Source organism: Gymnodraco acuticeps, unplaced genomic scaffold (genome assembly GCF_902827175.1).
Source record: "Gymnodraco acuticeps unplaced genomic scaffold, fGymAcu1.1, whole genome shotgun sequence".
Classification (NCBI taxonomy): domain Eukaryota; kingdom Metazoa; phylum Chordata; class Actinopteri; order Perciformes; family Bathydraconidae; genus Gymnodraco; species Gymnodraco acuticeps.
In genome coordinates this window covers 240049-258103 of record NW_022991761.1, presented here as the reverse complement: position 1 = coordinate 258103, position 18055 = coordinate 240049, and the positions used below count along the sequence as shown (strand labels likewise).

General features: G+C 39.3%; 1 protein-coding gene across 1 annotated transcript; it reads left to right on the top strand.

Moving 5' to 3' along the window:
* Nucleotides 1-2756: 2756 nt before the first annotated feature.
* ppiaa (peptidylprolyl isomerase Aa (cyclophilin A)) lies at nucleotides 2757-15874 on the top strand. The gene is made up of 4 exons (XM_034199349.1): nucleotides 2757-3056; nucleotides 7380-7499; nucleotides 8011-8183; nucleotides 15478-15874. Exons 1-4 carry the CDS (start codon nucleotides 2988-2990, stop codon nucleotides 15608-15610), a joined length of 495 nt encoding a protein of 164 aa, XP_034055240.1. The 5' UTR covers nucleotides 2757-2987; the 3' UTR covers nucleotides 15611-15874.
* Nucleotides 15875-18055: the final 2181 nt, after the last annotated feature.

Here is an 18055-nt window from a genome sequence, read left to right as displayed (position 1 = left end):
CAAAAGAAAGATTACATTTAAAATCAGTTATTAATCCCATGCTGAAATATAAAACATTACAGCAGCAGAGGTATTAGCTAGAATTTGCTAGAATTATTTTAAACCAGCAGAAATACCAAATATGATCCAGTTCTAGCTTCTCATATGTGCTGCTTTTCTCTGTTTTGTATCACAATAAATTAATATCTTTGTATGTTGGTGTTGGTCGAACAAGACATTTGATTGTGAACATTGTGATTTTCAGTGTTTTATTACGGTGCACGACAACGCGCTAAAACGCTTTACAAAAACATTTTGGTTGACACTTGTTGACGTTCAGTATTTAAAAAGTTGATGATGGCAAAGTTAGGCTGTTTCATAATTGTGTTTTTTTCCCTATATTTAAAAAGACTAAGTTAGCCATGAGCTAAGCTCCATTAGCTTAGAGCAGATCTGCAGTAATATCAGCAGGAATCATGTGATCACATTGGTCAAATAAGCCAATAAAACTTACATTTTAAGTATGTTTCCAACAACAGGGACAGTTGGTCAACTTTATAAACCCTGAATATCAACAAACGCTCTGGTCCCAGCTTTGTGCGACACTTTTTAGTGTCCCATGGTTTCCGATGGGTTTTGAGATGAGCGTTTTTTTTATTTGCAGCGTTTAGTTTATGCAGCTTTTAGTAAAAACTGCTCATGCTTCCTCAAGTTGATGCATTTTTTATAAATCCTGCTCATGTGTTTTGGCACTTTCGTGTTTTATAATTTGCATTATTTTTGAAATTGCAGTATGTGTTTTGGGCCGTTGCACAAAGGTGCCCCTTTTGGCCACCGTATTTGATGACTTTCTAAAGACTAAATTAATAATAGTTCAAACATTTATAAAGATATATATGACTTTATGACTGAATATCAAGGCAGGAAATCAAGATTTATTTAAAAAATAATAAAGTAGAGCATCTAGTAAATGCACAATTATGACGCACATCTTACAAACATTTGTATTGACAGGTGAAATTAGCACATGCAGAGAAATACAGATAAGATAAATAGATGACTTTATAATTGGAAAACTACACATTAACACAAGCAAAAAACCATAGGCGAGAATAGTTATATTAGAACAAGAATAACGTAAAAAACAAAGGCTGAATCAATACTCCAACTCTACTTGTGATACATTGATAGATATATTTAGAAGGAGTAGGCTACTTTAGTAATACCAGCAGAACATTCAAAAATGAAGGCAGCTGCAAAAACTAAAGTACTTATTGAATAAAGAGCTTAACAAATCACTGATAAACAACTACAATCAATATAGTTGGAATAAGTATAACTCTATAAAGTGCAGTGCAGCGCAGTAGAAAAGTTAAACCTGGTTAGGTGAACATATGGCAGGTTGTGCCAGTAGTAAAAGTGAATAATATAAAAATAATTACAAGGGTGGATCTACTGGTTGGCTACACGCAGGGGTTCCCAAACTTTGCCATGCCAAGGACCCCCATATAGCATTATCGTCTGGCGGGGACCCCCCTGTTGCAATTTTTTTTTTAGATGAGTACATTATGATGGAAAATATGACAAATTAATCATACAGCTTAATACATTTTCTTAATATATATTTGTATTAATAATTAATAATCAGTTATTCTTCTAAAAAACGTTTGTATTTATCTTTTGTTTGTCATTCATTACATTGATTGTGTCTTGTTATAAACATTCTTAACACAATATTAAACAGTAATATCAACAGCAAACGTATTTTTAAAGCATTTTTAAATTGATTTGTCTTTATAATATTATATAATTTTGAACAGTAATATGAACAAATTAACATATATTTTTAGCATTTTCAAAGCTACTTATGCCTTAATAATATTATATATAATATTCAACAGTAATATTAACAATAAACATATTTATATTCATATATATAAACATCAATATTTGCTACATCCGTGCTCTCATCCAGCTGCAGAGCGAAATATTCACTCGCTCTCACTTGCTCCAAAAGCTGAGCAGATACTCAGTTTCACGCTCAGTAGAGGCAGCTCGATTCTGATTGGCTTGAAGGGCGGTCGTGAGATTTAAAAACAATAAAATAAAATATTAATAAATACAAAATATTAAAGGAAAATCTATTTTGTTGATATTTTCACTTTTTTTATCATGAAAAACAACAGCGATTTAATGTATTCAAAATTGCATTTAAGGGTTAAAATCCTGAAAATGATTACATATTTGGTATTTTTGATTAAGGCTAAAGTTGCTTTAAGTTTTTTGCAGTGGATATTTTTGTTCCGAATGGTGAATTAGGGTAGTTTTCACAGTGAATTTGAAAAAATGTAATTGGAATTCCAAAAAATCATGCCATTTGCAGTAACACAACCAAAGTTATTGCCAAATTAAACGTGAAAAACGTCTGGTTTTAAAGACAAAACTAACTTTAGACATGGTGAACTTTCCGTGATAACGTTTTTTATGCGGAGAACCGGACGAACCGCGCCCTGACCGCGTGGTCGCGCATCCACATTTTCCCCCTGATAGTGGGAGCGAGCGCTGACTTCGGGACTGTACGCTCAACCCTTCGCGTGCGCTGCTAGTATTGGACGCCCCTGCTGTCAATTATCCGTGGCGCGCGTTGCCCTGGTCCTGGGGAGAGGAGGTTTTCGTCACCCTGACAAAGAAACGGGGGTGGTGTCTAAGCAAACCTTATAACTTCCAACCTCCGCCCAAATTAGCCCACTCTGCTCGACAAGTACGCCTTAAAATGTGACCGCCCAGTGGAAAAGGGGATTCAACTGTTCAGCTGCTGATTCGCTAAAACGGGTGCCAATCAAATACTACATCGATACCAATTGGCTCCTTGTGGCTTTACGCCGCCTACCCTCGTATAATAAAACATTATTTCACAGACCACCGTCTTTTCTCGGTTCCTTCAGGTCAGTCGTATCCCATCGCCGGAAAACCAGTTCAGTCCACACTCGTCAACTCATCCTGCTGAAATGTCGCGGCCAAGAGTCTTCTTCGATGTCACCCTTGACGATAAACCCATGGGCCGGATTATTATGGAGGTAAACCGTCTCAATGATGCCAAGTATTTAACGGGAGTCCTCACTGTCAGACACGTTGGTTATTGTCCTTGCGGGCATTTAGTCATCACTGTGTACTTTGTCTTTGTTTATAACAAGCATTAAGTCTCTTTGGCAGCAGCCTGGTTTAAAATGTTAACTTTTAGTTGACACGCGGTAACGATAGCCGAGCTGTCACGAGCACTGTTTCCTTGAATGGACCATGTGCACGTGTGTGTGCCTTGGCTCGGAGCCAGCGTTAACCAGCAGCATAACTTGACGCACCTGCAGATGTGGCTTTATTCATTCGTAAATACGGAGCATATTCTTTAGATTTTAACCGTAGTTAATGTTATTGCCATAATTGTCAGTTTGTTAATATCTCGGCACAATCATTTTGTAATTGAAAATATTTTCAGCTGCAATCTGAAGAGTAATCTATAAATACCATTGCTTTTCTGGATCGCAATATTTAGTGTTATTCTTTTTAGGCCTTATACATCAAATACAATTAACCACCTGTTTTTCACACAATAGGGTTGATCTTAAGTGCAAACTTGCATTAGCTTGCGTCACGCTCAGGCCCACAAAATGCCGGCGGTCCTGGTGTGAGTCGTAGAGAATCATTCTGCCCGGTTATCAGTTATTCGTCTCCGACTAACGGGCTCAGCTAATGCTAACTGAATTTGCAGACAGTTAGCAGCGCCGTCCTTTGTTCTCACGAGCCCGGGTAACCCCCGCTGCGTCAATGAAACTACTAGAACACGCAAACGAATGCACTTTTTAATTCCATCTTAATTATCAATTACCCTGAAAATAACACATTGTGGTCAAAGTCTAACGTTACAAATATATAACTTGCACGGCATGCTGGGTTTAGCATGTTAGCCGCCGAAGCTAACTGGTCCGATTCGTGTGGTTCTGGAAAGTTCCATGGGGGAGGGGGATATCTGCATGATAAAAATGCGGATGTAGGCCAAAACAACTGCGATACATTTTTTTTAATGTTTTATTCCTGTTCCCACAATGATTAAGCATTATGTTGCATAATCCACAATATGGATTATAAGTGCATCATTGTTTCACCGGCTCCTTGACAAACTAAAGTGTGATACTGTGCTAGCTAAAACGTCCAGCCATTTTGTGCACACAAGTGAAGCTGAGCTCCATTATGGGCGTTCCCTCTCCGAAATAATATGGCTTAAATTTAAGACTAACTCTCTTTTTCGAGACACTTCAAAAAACACTGAAAGTTGGGCCTACTTTGCCTCCATGACATGTCTTTTTCAGACCTGTGGGGGAAAATACCCCAAAATACACATGTAGTTGTTTATTTTTACCACAAATTATCTTAATTGTATACAGAATTCGTTAAGCTCAAGTTAGCTTAAGTAATTCCTTATTTTCCTATTTAAACATAACTAATGAGATAACTTGTAATGCATACAAATATTATTATATTCAATGTAATTTACTTGGAAAGTCTCTAGTTATTTAAAATGTGTTTTTACCATATTCACCTGCAACATTTACATAATTTGTCTCTTGAGCAAAGAAACTCCACCTCAGCATCACTGCCATAACTTACAACACTATCTAGTTTCATTCCCATCTTGAGAGCGTCTGATTATTCATAGCCTCGTATAAATGTTCTTTTTAATACCCAAATCCTCATAAATTAATTTGTTTTATGTATAATCGTTTTAAACAAATGTTGAACATGGTTTTACCCAAGGATGATTTCCTTTTTCAGATGACTTCAGGTTTCCTTCTGTATCGAAAATGTCGAAGTTTGGATCATACAAGCAGTGTTTACTAGCCTGGTAGTCATCAGGACACTGCAATTATTTACAATATCTAATCTAGACAATAATCTGCACATTTCAAACAATAGTTCTACTATACTTTAATTGGTGTATTATCAAAATGGTCTTATTCTCTTGATCGACTAATTGTTGCAGCTCTACAGGACACAGCCGCCAACGCAGTCTTTATTTCTGGCCACCCTAGTGTGGTGTTGAATGTAATCAGACCCTCGGGGCGTGTCAAGCTGACTGCTCTTAAATTATGAAGATGTGGTTTTTGTTACTACCGAGCAGGTGGAAGGCTGAGCAGAGCTGAGATCAGCAGCAGCCTCTCATCCCCACTCCAGCTCATCTGCTGCAGCACAACCCCCTCCCCCCTTTCATACTTGCATGGTAGCGTCATTGCAGTCTGTGCAGGGCATGCAGATATCTGTGTGGTGCAATGCTGCATTCCTTGTTCACCATGACACAGCACAATTACCACACTCTCATTACTCAATAACCTGATCTGTGTTTAATGGGAAATGTCAAGCAGTGTGAAATGTATCTTAAAGTTGTAAGGCCATAAATTGAGTTTATACCTGCAATAAAGCGTGGCTCACACATGCAGCACTTGCAGTAGAGCTTTTACATATATTTTTTTAGACCACATGAAACAGTTCTCTAAAATGTGAAAATAAGATTTTTTTTAATACACTTAATGTGTGCATTTTCTTTTATTGTATAATTATTCAAGATGTGAGTTGACCATGCATTGTGGAAAAACAGTGTTATGTGACCACACGATTTGACACATTTCTGGAATTTCTACAGATGCCGGCATTGGGCAAAACCAGAGGGAAAAAAAGTTTTAAAAAACAGTTGATCAACCAGGCTAAGGATGTCAAAGCCTCCAAACATCTACATACAGTTGGGCTATTAGCAAAACGTGTACTGATTTATCCTTGTGCATAAATGAGGAGTTGCACAGAATCGGAACCTACTTTAGTTTTGGCTTGCTGCCTGAATGGCTACACCCCAAATGACTAGTTACTAGGGATGTGCATCTCCATCGCTGAGTGCGATCCGCATGTCGATATGTTGATACGATACATTAACGATGCATTTGAAACACCAGGCGATGCGATACGATTCACCCCTGTTGCGATACAATTCGATATGATTTGATTCAACATTATGCGATACGATGCGATTCAACAAGATGCAAAATAATGATACAATTCAATATGGTACGACAGAGGATTTTTGTTTTATTCCTTATATGCAGCAAATCATAAATTAACAAAAGTGCTTTACATATTTGGTTCTCTCTACTAGTGCATCCCATCATGCTGTTTCTTTTTTACCTTAAAAAACCCAGAACTTGGACCTTTCACAAACTGGCCTTTTCACATGTGTAGTAGTGTTCTCTGTCTCCAGAGTACAGTACAATGTTATAACACCTCACAGATAAACAATTTAAGGATGCATTGCCCAGGATTAACAATGTGCAAATAACAACTACCATAGAGCAATGCCCATACAGCTGCCAGCCTGATGTGCTTAACACTCATCCATAGGCTAACTCACCAGTGAGCAGAAAGCAGTGGTTTCTATAGGAACAATAAAGAATACAGAGAACCTTTCACAAACGGCTCTTTCATAACTGCTTACAGTAAGGAAGACATTTAACTATTATTGGCAGTCACAGGCTGCTGTAAACTAAACACCACTCTCTCTGACAGAACACCTCACTGAGTGATTTAACTCAGTCTAACTTTCAGGTTTCTCTTTTCAGCCGCAGACCCCATGTCTCCTCTTTATGTGCGTCGCTAAGTTCCTCGTACTACTTGTGTACTTTAAAGCGGCACGGCATGGTTTACAATTTGCGAGCGATTTTTCAAGTTGACCGTCTTTCTTGAAAAATCCGAAGTGTTGCCAAACGTTTGATTTGTAGGTATTTTTCGGTGCGCTGTGTTTCTCTTTCTCCTCGACTTCCATGTGTCGATAACTGAGACTCTCGGCCTCCGTAGTGGCGAAGCAAAGATCGTCTCTGCTGAGTGCTGACAGGATGAGGGGATTTTATATGAATGAATCTGTTTTTTACCGATGCAAAGACGCTACAATCGATGCATCGCGAGTTCAACCCAAACTGTAGCCGATGTGCACTCTTTCAACCGGTGCACTCGCATCTTGAACGTTTATGCCGGTGCACCGATGCGAATCGGTGAATCTTACCATCCCTACTAGTTACTGATTTCCCAGCCTCTACCTTCTCTTTAAAGAATAACTTTGCAACCCATTTGTGCCCTTTGGACGTTTTCTTAACAGACTATATTTTGTATTTTTCGCACATGAGACTACTGCTAATGTTCACTGCATTTAAAAAAGCAAATGGTAATCTCATTTTCAAGTGCCCCAGTGTGAATTGTTTTTCATATTTGAAAAATGTCAATGTAATCTTGCACATTTCAAGACAGTAAACAACTCAACAGATATTACTTTTTGGCTGTAATTATTAATTTCTTTCATTTTTCTGCAGCTCCGGGACGACGTTGTTCCCAAGACCGCTGAAAACTTCCGTGCCCTCTGCACTGGTGAGAAGGGCTTTGGTTACAAGGGCTCCATCTTCCACCGCATCATCCCCGACTTCATGTGCCAGGTAATGCAGCCATGTACCAGCTACTTCAGATCGTCAGTGCTTTCTTAGAGGCTTCTATTAAGAACTTATTTTGATTCATCTATAGATTATTTCTTGTTTATGAAAAGTTTGTATTACAGTCCTGTAGCCAAGGCTAATGCCTTCCAGTCTTTGTCTGAAGATTTCCATTTATGTGACCTCTCACTCTTGGAAAAATTGAAGCAAGACACAATTGTCAATTTTGGGTAATTATTCTGTTATCTAAACTGTTGGCTCTGTATCAAATCATTTCAACTACTTCAGATGGCATGTTATTTCTTAATTTTAAATTATTCAAATCACCAGTTGTACCATCTCCGTGTGTAATGCACATGAAAGACACTGAAAGGTCTCTTTTGCAAGTTCTCCACCGTTCCTCACTAGGCTAATGCAACACATGCATACATTGTGTACATTGACTATTGGCAGAGTTCTCTGGGTAGGTTTGCCGAATTCTAGTTATTAATAATTAACTTGTTTGTTCAACACAAAGGGTGGTGACTTCACCAACCACAACGGAACCGGTGGAAAGTCCATCTACGGTAACAAGTTCGGTGATGAGAACTTCAACCTGAAGCACACCACCGCCGGCATCCTGTCCATGGCCAACGCTGGACCAAACACCAACGGGTCCCAGTTCTTTATCTGCACAGCCAAAACCCCATGGTAAGAAAAGTATCTTGGGTATGGTCTATGCATTTAGGCAACACTTTTTTTATTTATTATCCTGGACCCCATTTTCCAGTTTTTTGTAAGTGAGGAACACTTTTTGAACACTGTTAATTTAATGCACCTCCACTAAAAGCCACTTTAAGGCTCAGGTTATGAAAAATGTCAGACAACCTAATGAAAGGACCCTACAGTGATGATTTGGCCCGTTTTGTTGTTGCATCTAACAACGTCTGCCTCAAGCAGTCTCTTTTGAAGTCTTCAAAAGGTGCCCTGTTTGTAGAGAAAGGTGGAAATGTGACTTGAGTTGAGAATAATAGAGTATGTGTTCATTACAGAATTTATTTTTTGTGTAAAACATGGACGCCATAGTGGTTCAGTGATGACGTATTTTTGTAGGTTGACCCGGAAGTAAGCTGCGCATGGGTTCCCTTGACAAAAAAGCAATGGGATTTGTCCATAGGATTTTGGAATATTGTAAAAAATAAGATCTGTGCAAAACAAACCTGTTTGATAAATGCACGTTTTGTTCAGCCGCATAATCTCCACATGTCTACCCTACTTTTTAGAATATCTAATCGATAGATTTATGATTAGAAATGTTTAAAAGTAGGGTAGACGTGGAGATTATCCGGCTTACTTCCGGTTCGGCCTACAAAAATACGTCATCACTGCACCACTCTATTAATCAAAACGTATTTGCAAAAAGACGTGGCTTTGAAAGAAATGGCCCTAACCCATCAGCAATTTATACAATTATCACACATTTTAGTTAAAATGCTAGTTTCACGGAGAATTCCAAAACGTTGAAGAGGCCTAACCACCTCAAGTTTTAAGGCCCCTACACACCGGGCCGATTTTCGGCGTCGATAAATGTCTGGCCGTCTATGAGCGTCCTGTCGCCCTACTCAGATTGGTGTGTCCTGCCCCGTCGTGTCTTTTCGGCCATGCCGACACCTTCCGCCGCCGATTCAACACGTTGAATCGGTAGGCTGTCGGTAAAAGGCCATCGGCTAAAGAAATCCCTCTGATTGGCTGTTCAGCTAGCGAATCAGTGCATGAGAAGCGAAACGGAAGTGATGGACCCAAACAAACTATTAAGAAGGCAAATCTGAGATTTCATTTAACTCCAGCTCTCGACACAGGTTCGGGAAAGCCCCACGAGCTTCTCGTTGTAGAGTGAAAATTGAACGCACACGCTATTTGTTGTTTGTTTATATCACTAGGGATGGGTACCGAGCCCCGGTATTAAACGGGCCCGGGGCTGAATTATAAAAGACCGTGGTAACGTTAAGCTCTGACGTTAACAGTCTTTTTATCGGTACTGGAGACATGTAAAAAATACTAGGGCTGCACGATATTGAAAAAAAACTGACATCGCGATTTCCCCCCCCCGGTATATATTGCGTTTTTTTTACCTGTTAAGCCCCAAAGTCCCGGCGGGTACTTTACTTTTTTTTTTCACGACACTGTCTCAGGGGATCTTAATATTTAAGAACCTATTAATGTGTTATACCAGATTAACGGGAAATAATCTCAGCTAACTGACGATACAAACCATTTTTACCAAAACAAAACACAAGTCTCATAAGAAGCATCTAAATGACCCCTGAGCGAAAAATGCTAACGCACTTTGGCACAGAACTCAAGATAAAAGTACCCTTATTACTTATCGTAGCTGCACATACAAGATATCCGATTAAAGCTGCGGTTCCACAGATTATTTAGGTATATAGTATCATCACTGAGTGATCCGAAATCGGACAGGGGAAGCAAACACAGACATCACAACACGTACCTTTACGTAGCTTCTATGGGAGATGTATCACCGTAGCTGTCAATCTGATCAAAAGACGTGTTCAATGGCATTAAAACGAGAAAAAACGCGGCTGAATCGGTTAATCCATAGGTTTTTAACGTCTCTGTATAAAAAAAAAAATTATTTCATTTATAATCCATAATTCCATTTTTATGTAAAAATCGCCGCATAGCCAAAACCGGAAGCTGCATACACTCTGGTGGCTACCATTAGCAGCTAACTGTTGTGCTCCGATTTTTACATAAAAATGGAATTATGGATTATAAACAATTGCTTCAAAGCCACAGATACATTATCAACCTATGGATCAACCGATTCAGCCGCGTTTTTTCTCGTTTTAATGCCATTGAACACGTCTTTTGATCAGATTGACAGCTACGGTGAGACGATCTCCCGTAAAAGCTCCGTAAAAGGTACGTGTTGTGATGTCTGTGTTTGCTTCCCCTGTTGCGAGATCGGATCGCTTAGATACTATACTTAAATAATCTGTGGCGTCTCAGCTTTAATCAGATATATTTTATGTGCAGTTTCGATAAGTAATAAGGGTATCTTTATTTTGAATTCTGTGCTAAAGTGCGTTAAAAAAATTAATAAAACCGCACGTCCCTGCGGTGTGAATATCGCGCATGTGCATATCGCGGTTATCGCCATGACACGGTATTATTGCTACACAAACATTATATTGCAGTTTTAGTGTCGCCAACTCCGTTTCTAATACGCAAAAAGCGTGCAAAATGCGTCTTTTTAGTATTTTCGATCTTTCCAATCCAGGCGAGAGATCTCTCTCTCCCCCGCCTGCTTGCGAGGGGGCGGGGCAGTTTACACACACTCAGCTACTACATGCAGCAACACACACACATGGCGGAGATGGCAGAGAGAACGTGCTCCGAGGTGTGGTTAAACTATAGCCGTGTCGATGTGGACAATGGCTCGTTACCAAAAGTGCAATCAGAGTTTAGCATGTAAGGGCGGTAACACGAGCAATTTGTCTGAACATTTATCAAAAGTGCTCCACATTCAGACGGAGGAATGCACCGGGTTCGACTGTCTTTCTAGTACCTCTGTAGCCCCATCCACGAGTAACAGGTGTTATGTATGCTAGCAGCAACACACGGAGTTAACTCAATGATACAAACATGGGTTAATGATTAGAGGTAACTGAGTTATTTATTTAGTTAAAGTTTCAGCTATTCTGTTTACAGTTCTGTCATCAGATTATTTAATACGATTTGTTAAAACACTGTTGTTTCTTTTGATGTGAAATATATTATGTATTTAATAGGGCCGGGACTTTAACGCGTTAATTAAGATTAATTAATTACACAAAAATTAACGCGTTAAAAAAATTAACGCATTTTAATCGCACTTATTTTTGCACCGCGGAACGTTTCTCACTGGATGAGTTTCAGGCGTACCGATTATACTGGAGCACCAACTAACGTTCATGACTTCAGACAACAACAAACCACAGTGGGAAATGTTGTTTTAAAAAACGGACGGATGGAAGCGTCGATAAGAGCACGGTTGTGTGCAAATTATGCAAAAAGGAATTCGCATATCACCGCAGCACATCAAGCCTCAAGTATCACCTCAATGCAAAACATATAGCAGCTAGCGTGGAAGCTAGCGTGGACGTTAGCCTCTTTTATCGCGTTCACACCAAAAAGAGCCGGTACTAAAATTAGTTCATGAGAACCTTTTTACCCCCACGAAAGTCCCTGCTAGAGAGCAGAGAGCTGCTAGAGAGCAGGGACTTTCGTACGGCTCTCTTGTGAGAAAAGAGCTATATTTCTGATTGGCTGGGCGGATTGCAAACCACGCCCCGTAAAACTCCCAAAAAGTTTTGTGAAGCCGCCATTTTATTATCCTCGCATTAGCATTATTAGCATTAGCCCAGCGCAGAAACGCAGAGAGACTAACTTATGGCAACACAAAATAAAACATGGGAGCGGTGGAGATGAGGAGGTGTCGGCGTTCTGGTTCAGGCTTCAGTAGAAGCTGCTGGGACTCCCAGCAGCTTCTACTGAAGCCAGTCCCCAACTCCGGGGACTTCCGGCCGGGGATTTTGGGCGGCAGTATACGCCGTGAAGTGGTTTGCGGCCTGCCAGTAAACCCAAAGCAGAAGAAGAATAAGTGACGTCAGCGGCTTCATTTGCCTAATCCACCCCCAGGTTCAAAGAGTTCTCATGAACTAAATTCTCATGAACCTTTGTGGGAAAAGTACTGCGGTGTGAATGCGCCTAATGGTATACTAAAATCCATGTGAAAAAAATTGCTTCTCACTGTTCTTAGGTCAAATATTTATATGTGATTAAAAATGCGATTAATTTCGATTAATTAATTACAAAGCCTCTAATTAATTAGATTAATTTTTTTTAATCGAGTCCCGGCCCTAGTATTTAATTTAAATAAAAAGCAATGTTAGTTTTGTTCACAATTTGTTTAGTTAGTTTACCTTTTTTTTTTTTTTTTTTTTTTAAAGAACCGATAAGTGTACCGTTAAAAGACCGGACCGATAAGCGGTATCGATAAAAGTAGTAGTACCGTTAAAACCTTAACGATACCATCCCTATATATCACGCAGTCTGTCTTCCGGTTGTTGCCTCTTTTGAATGACGAATACACACTACCGCCGCCTGCTGGTAAGGAGAGTTATTGCCAGTCATGTGCAGTTCGTACGTGCAACTTGGCCGTCGGCTGAAGTCTTTGCGGTGTGTTCCAGTGCGACTGTTGGCCAAGACGCAGGAGACGTGAGGCGACACAACAGTGTGTAGGGACCTTTAGAATCAGACTTCTCCGGTGAAGACTTTGTTATACAATTTAAAAACCTACCATATCAAGCTAAAGCAGGGTGTCCGCGGGGTCTTAAAAAGTATTAAAAGTTGATAAATCAATTTAGCGAAAATTAAGGCTATTAAAAAGTATTAAACGGCATTTTCCAAGGTATTAAGAAGGTCCACAGCAACGACAACATGAAACACCCTTTAATTTACTGAAACAACATGTCGGGAAACCCCCTCAAGGTGGCCCCATGCATAGCGTGCCATAAAATGCTGCTTCTTATTTTAAGTTTCGTTGCCTTGCTCCGCTCTGTGGGGGGGGGGGGTTTTATCTGCTGGTGGACTACCTGAGAGATATACAGCAGGAGAACACGCCGTCCACCGCGGAGAATAAACGGAAGGACAACCATGCTCCGGGGTCTTCTTCGCTGCTTTTGGTGTATTTTGTGGCGGCAGCAGCGCCACTTACAGGCCTGGCATTTGTACTACAGCGTTTCCAGCATTTCCAGCGGTCTAGTGTGAACGGACACGTTAATGAATCGAATGCGTGTGAACGGAAGGCTTTTTTGCGTTTGCGTTTTACCGTATGCGTCCTCGTGGGGCCGGGGTCTAAGCCAAACTATATCCGGTCACAGAGATCTGCTATTTTAAAGTAAGGTCAACACATATCGACCCTAAATATAGTCTATATTAAGAACGAGAAAAGTCTTAACATATATCGTTTTTTGTAAACATATGACAAATGTGTGAGGGTGATGACGTCAGAGCATCGTCCTATGTGCCGGGCTTAGCCCGGACAGCCCCAGCCCAATTGAACCCCTGGGCATTTGTGAGGGAGCTCCTATATGGCATTACCCCGCTGAAGCTCACCAAAGTTTAATATATTTCATAGTTCAAAGTTTTGTCAATTGTTTTGTTTATTGGTCAAATACTGGTTTCTGAGGAGTTTTACTGGAATGAAAGAGCACAGAGTACAGAAGCAACAAAGCAGCATACTGCATTAAACCTGACCTTCACAGAGAGGTTGAAGTTCATGTGGAGAGGAGGCTTCAGTAGTCTGTCTGCACTCTGTTTAGTTGTGCTATCTTATAGGGGTGTAACGGTTCACAAACATTTCGGTTCGGTACGTACCTCGGTTTTTTGGTCACGGTTCGGTTCGGTACGTTTTCGGTACAGCAGATTTTTTTTTCACAAAACAAAACATATATATATATTTTTTTATTATTATTATTAAACTGTGAATAATGTATTCACTCAAATAAATACAAAATATAATAAAATAAACATTAAGGTGCAGCATTTCGATGAACTGAAATAATCTGTATTTGAACGGTACTGTACTAGCACCTAAGCAGCCAGTTTGACATTAGGACTTGCTTGTCATTGTATTTTCATGTTGTTCTAAAGAAAGATGAACTTGTCCACATTGCTTGCCGAAAGGGCAGATCTGCTGGCACTAACAATGTCTCCTGATGTGGAGAAAACCCTCTCGCTAGGGACAGAGGTAGCAGATACAGCCAGGTAGCGCTTTGCTAACATGGCAACATAAGGATATTTGGCGTTTGTAATAGCTTTGGCTCGGTCTGAACTCTCTGCGAGTGGTGGAGGCTTAAATGCTAGCGGGAGTTGGGTTTGCACTTCAGTCTTTTTTCTTTTGGTACCGGTGATATTCACGTTCGGGTGATGCCTTTTCAAGAGTGTGCAAGTTTGGTGTATTGCCAGCCGCGTAACCAATTTTAGTTGAACAATGCCGACAAACAGCTTTGGTTCGGTCCACCTGTCTTTGTCCGTCATCCTTGTACGTAACTGCGAAACCAAAATGTTCCCAAACCGGAGACTTCAATGATGCTGGAGGATTTTCGAGCTCAACTTTATCTGCGTTCGCCATTAATTTTTGACAGTTCCTCAAATTACTGACTACATTTGAACGCATCCCTCTGACCAGCTCTCATAGTATGCCTCTCATCCAATGAAATGACTTGCTCGCTCTATGACGCGTTGAACCCCATGTGAGCAAATTACTCTGAATGCTGCGACGCAGCACCTGAGATTACTTCCAAAAAGTTATTCACGTTCTCAATTGTTTACGTTTAACGTTATATTCGTTCGGTACACTTCGGTACACACCTGTACCGAACCGAAGGGCCCGTACCGAATAATTTCGGTACGTGTACCGTTACACCCCTACTATCTTACAATCAATATAGTAAATGTGAGGTAAAATGTGTCGCCAATGTAACCGGTTAGAACTCGAAGTTATGATGAGGTCTTAAAATGTATGGAAAGGGTCTTAAAAAAGGTATTAAATTTGACTTCAGGATTCCTGCATATACCCTGTAAAGGTAAATGGGTTGTAACCTATGTAGTGTCCTTTCTAAACTGTTAGACACCTAAGAGAACTGGGATTAAAGTATTTGACTTGGCTGCGAAAAACAAGCACTTTTTAGTGGATCTATATGGAGGCCGTAGAAAAGGCAGCTCGACACATTTTCAAATATAGGTGTCCCCGTTAGTCACACAACAAAGACTGGGAAAGTTAGTGTTCTTCTCAACTTTTTACATACAAAATATCATGGCCTGCGGAATAATACAATTGAGCACAACCAGATGCTTGTTTGGTGGGTTTCTCAAATATGTAGTTTCCATGTGTTACCACAGCTACTCATTAACATCTATGTGTGTATTTGTGTAGGCTCGATGGAAAGCACGTGGTGTTCGGCGCCGTGGTGGAGGGTTTGGACGTGGTGGCGGCAATGGAGAAAAAAGGCACCCAGAGCGGCAAAACCAATGGCAGGCTCGCCATCGCCGACTGCGGGCAGCTCTGAGCTGGAGCTCTTAACCCTTTCTGCTCGTCCTGTGACCCCCTCCCCATCGCCATTCCACATTCCTGTTGATGGAGATTCAAATGACCCCCTTCACCTTCCCTCTTGGTTTTTTATTCTGTTGTTGACATCATGTTGCTGCATTTGTGACTTTGCCTTTTGAAGTTTATTTTTGCCTTAACGTTTGTTTCCACAAAGTCCCAACGTTTTTTTGTTAATTCAAAAAATGAAGAAAGTAAAACTGAAAAGTTGCCTTGACAATTAAAACGTGTGTGTGTTTTTTATTACATAGAAACTTAAAAAAAGATATTTCTTACTAATTATAAGATTGTCTAAAAGCCATCGTAACATCATGGTCAGCATTTTACCGCCAACATGATAACTTCATCACCGCACAACTCCATCGCATCAGTGAGTTAGAAGTGAAGGTCAGTGTCAGTCCATACATGAGGGTATATTATCACTGCTATTCATATCCACAACTCCTTAAAAATGTTCCTCAAATGAAGCAGCGATAACGGAAAGGATGTGAATAAAACCACGCTGCTAGTTTAGAAACTGCCTGAGCTATCATGCCAATTTAATATCGGATGAGGCCGGACCAAAGGAAGTTGCATCTTTAGACTAATTGATCTCAGAAACATATTTCAGATGGCTGCTCATTCAAAATGGTGATGCTTTTAAAACCAACATAATGGGCTTCATGTTTTAAACAAACCAGATTTTAAAAGGCTTTTAATCTTTTTACAACTTTTGGAATTTTGGAAATGTTTTCATCGGGTTTAGTTCCAAGGTTGGAATATGCTTGGTCTTATAGTTTAGAGCAGGGGTGTCCAAACCTTTTCACTGATGGCCACATACAGAAAAACATCCAAAGGGCTGGGCCACTCACTAGAGGTGAGGTATGTTGAGTTATAAATTGGCAAAATCAAATGTCATTGAATTTGCTTTAGGAAAAGAACATTTAGACTAAACCATGGTTGTCAAGTGTATATACTCTAAACTTTAGAATATATACACTTAATATATCCTGGTGTTTAATCTACTCTTAATTCTGTTAATTGCAGTTACATTTCTAATCCGGTGGTAATTGAGGATGTAAATCTGAAAATGATCGGTTATGCTATTTGACTTTGAACGTCTTCTGAAATTAAATTAAATTAAATGTCCAGCAGAGGGAGCGCTTGAGCTTTACAGTGTTATCTGCACTCATTTTTAGTCCAATGATTTTTCCAGTGGAATGTTTCATATTTTATTTTAAGAAAGGCTTCATAGTTAAATACACATTTAAATCTATTAATTGATTACTTTAAATTAAGCTCTTAAAAATCCTTAAATAAAAATATCCATGTGAAACACATTTCTCTTGTTTTTCACATAACGGATCAATAATAACCTGTCAAATTATTCTAAGCGTCATGCATGAAAGGATCTGTGCTATATTCTGTTTTACAAGGCAGTAAATGAATACAAAAATATGCATTAGTTTAAGTCCAGAAGATACATCAGAATGACATAGGTTTGATATCTAGATAGTCAATAAAAGACTCTTTACCTTTATTCAACTACAATTCCAGAGGAACTATGCTGTATATTTTCCTTACCTATTTAACTCGTACACCTCAAGTCCAATGGGTATAAGATAAACATGCAAATACAACTATGGATCTAAATCTGACCAAAAGTTTTGGTTATTTGAAAAAAGTAAATGCATTTAAAAGTTTTGATCCTGAACTTTAAAAATCCAATGTATTTTTACTGAAAATAAGTATATGAAAATATTTTCATGTTGAATATTTGTATACAGTTTAGTAATTAATTTGAATGAAATTATTAATTTTCACATTTCATATAATTATATATCTTGATATTTGCAGATTTTATGCTTTAAGATTTGAAACTATTTTTTGTCAAGTTCTTATTTTTCCTGTTTCAGAATGAAACTGAATCAAAATACTATTTAACCTCAAGCAACTTTCCATATACGTATTTTTTCATTCAAAGTCAGGTTAAAAACAAACTTACAACGTACAAAATACATTTTATTTTTTCAAATGATCATTACTTTTGCCATGGATTTAGCTCCACATACAACATGTTATGCTCATCAAACCATAAGCTACGGTGGCCGAGGGGTGCCAAAGCGCTACAACGACCCACTTCCATTTGGAGAAGCACATGCACTTTCAAAAACGATACAAATATAAAAACACTAATGTGCCAAAACAAATGCAAATGAAGAAACGTCTTCACCAAAATGGTGCACAGAGTTTCCTACAACGCTTGGTCACGTTCAGGATTATAAAATTGGCCAGCTGTCACTGTTCGCAGAGTTAGTCTGTTTCATAACTGTAAGTGTTTGTCAGTATATTTGAAATGACTAGGTTAGCTATTAGCTAGTTAGGTTATAGCAGATCTGCAATACTATTGGAAGGAATCATGTGAATA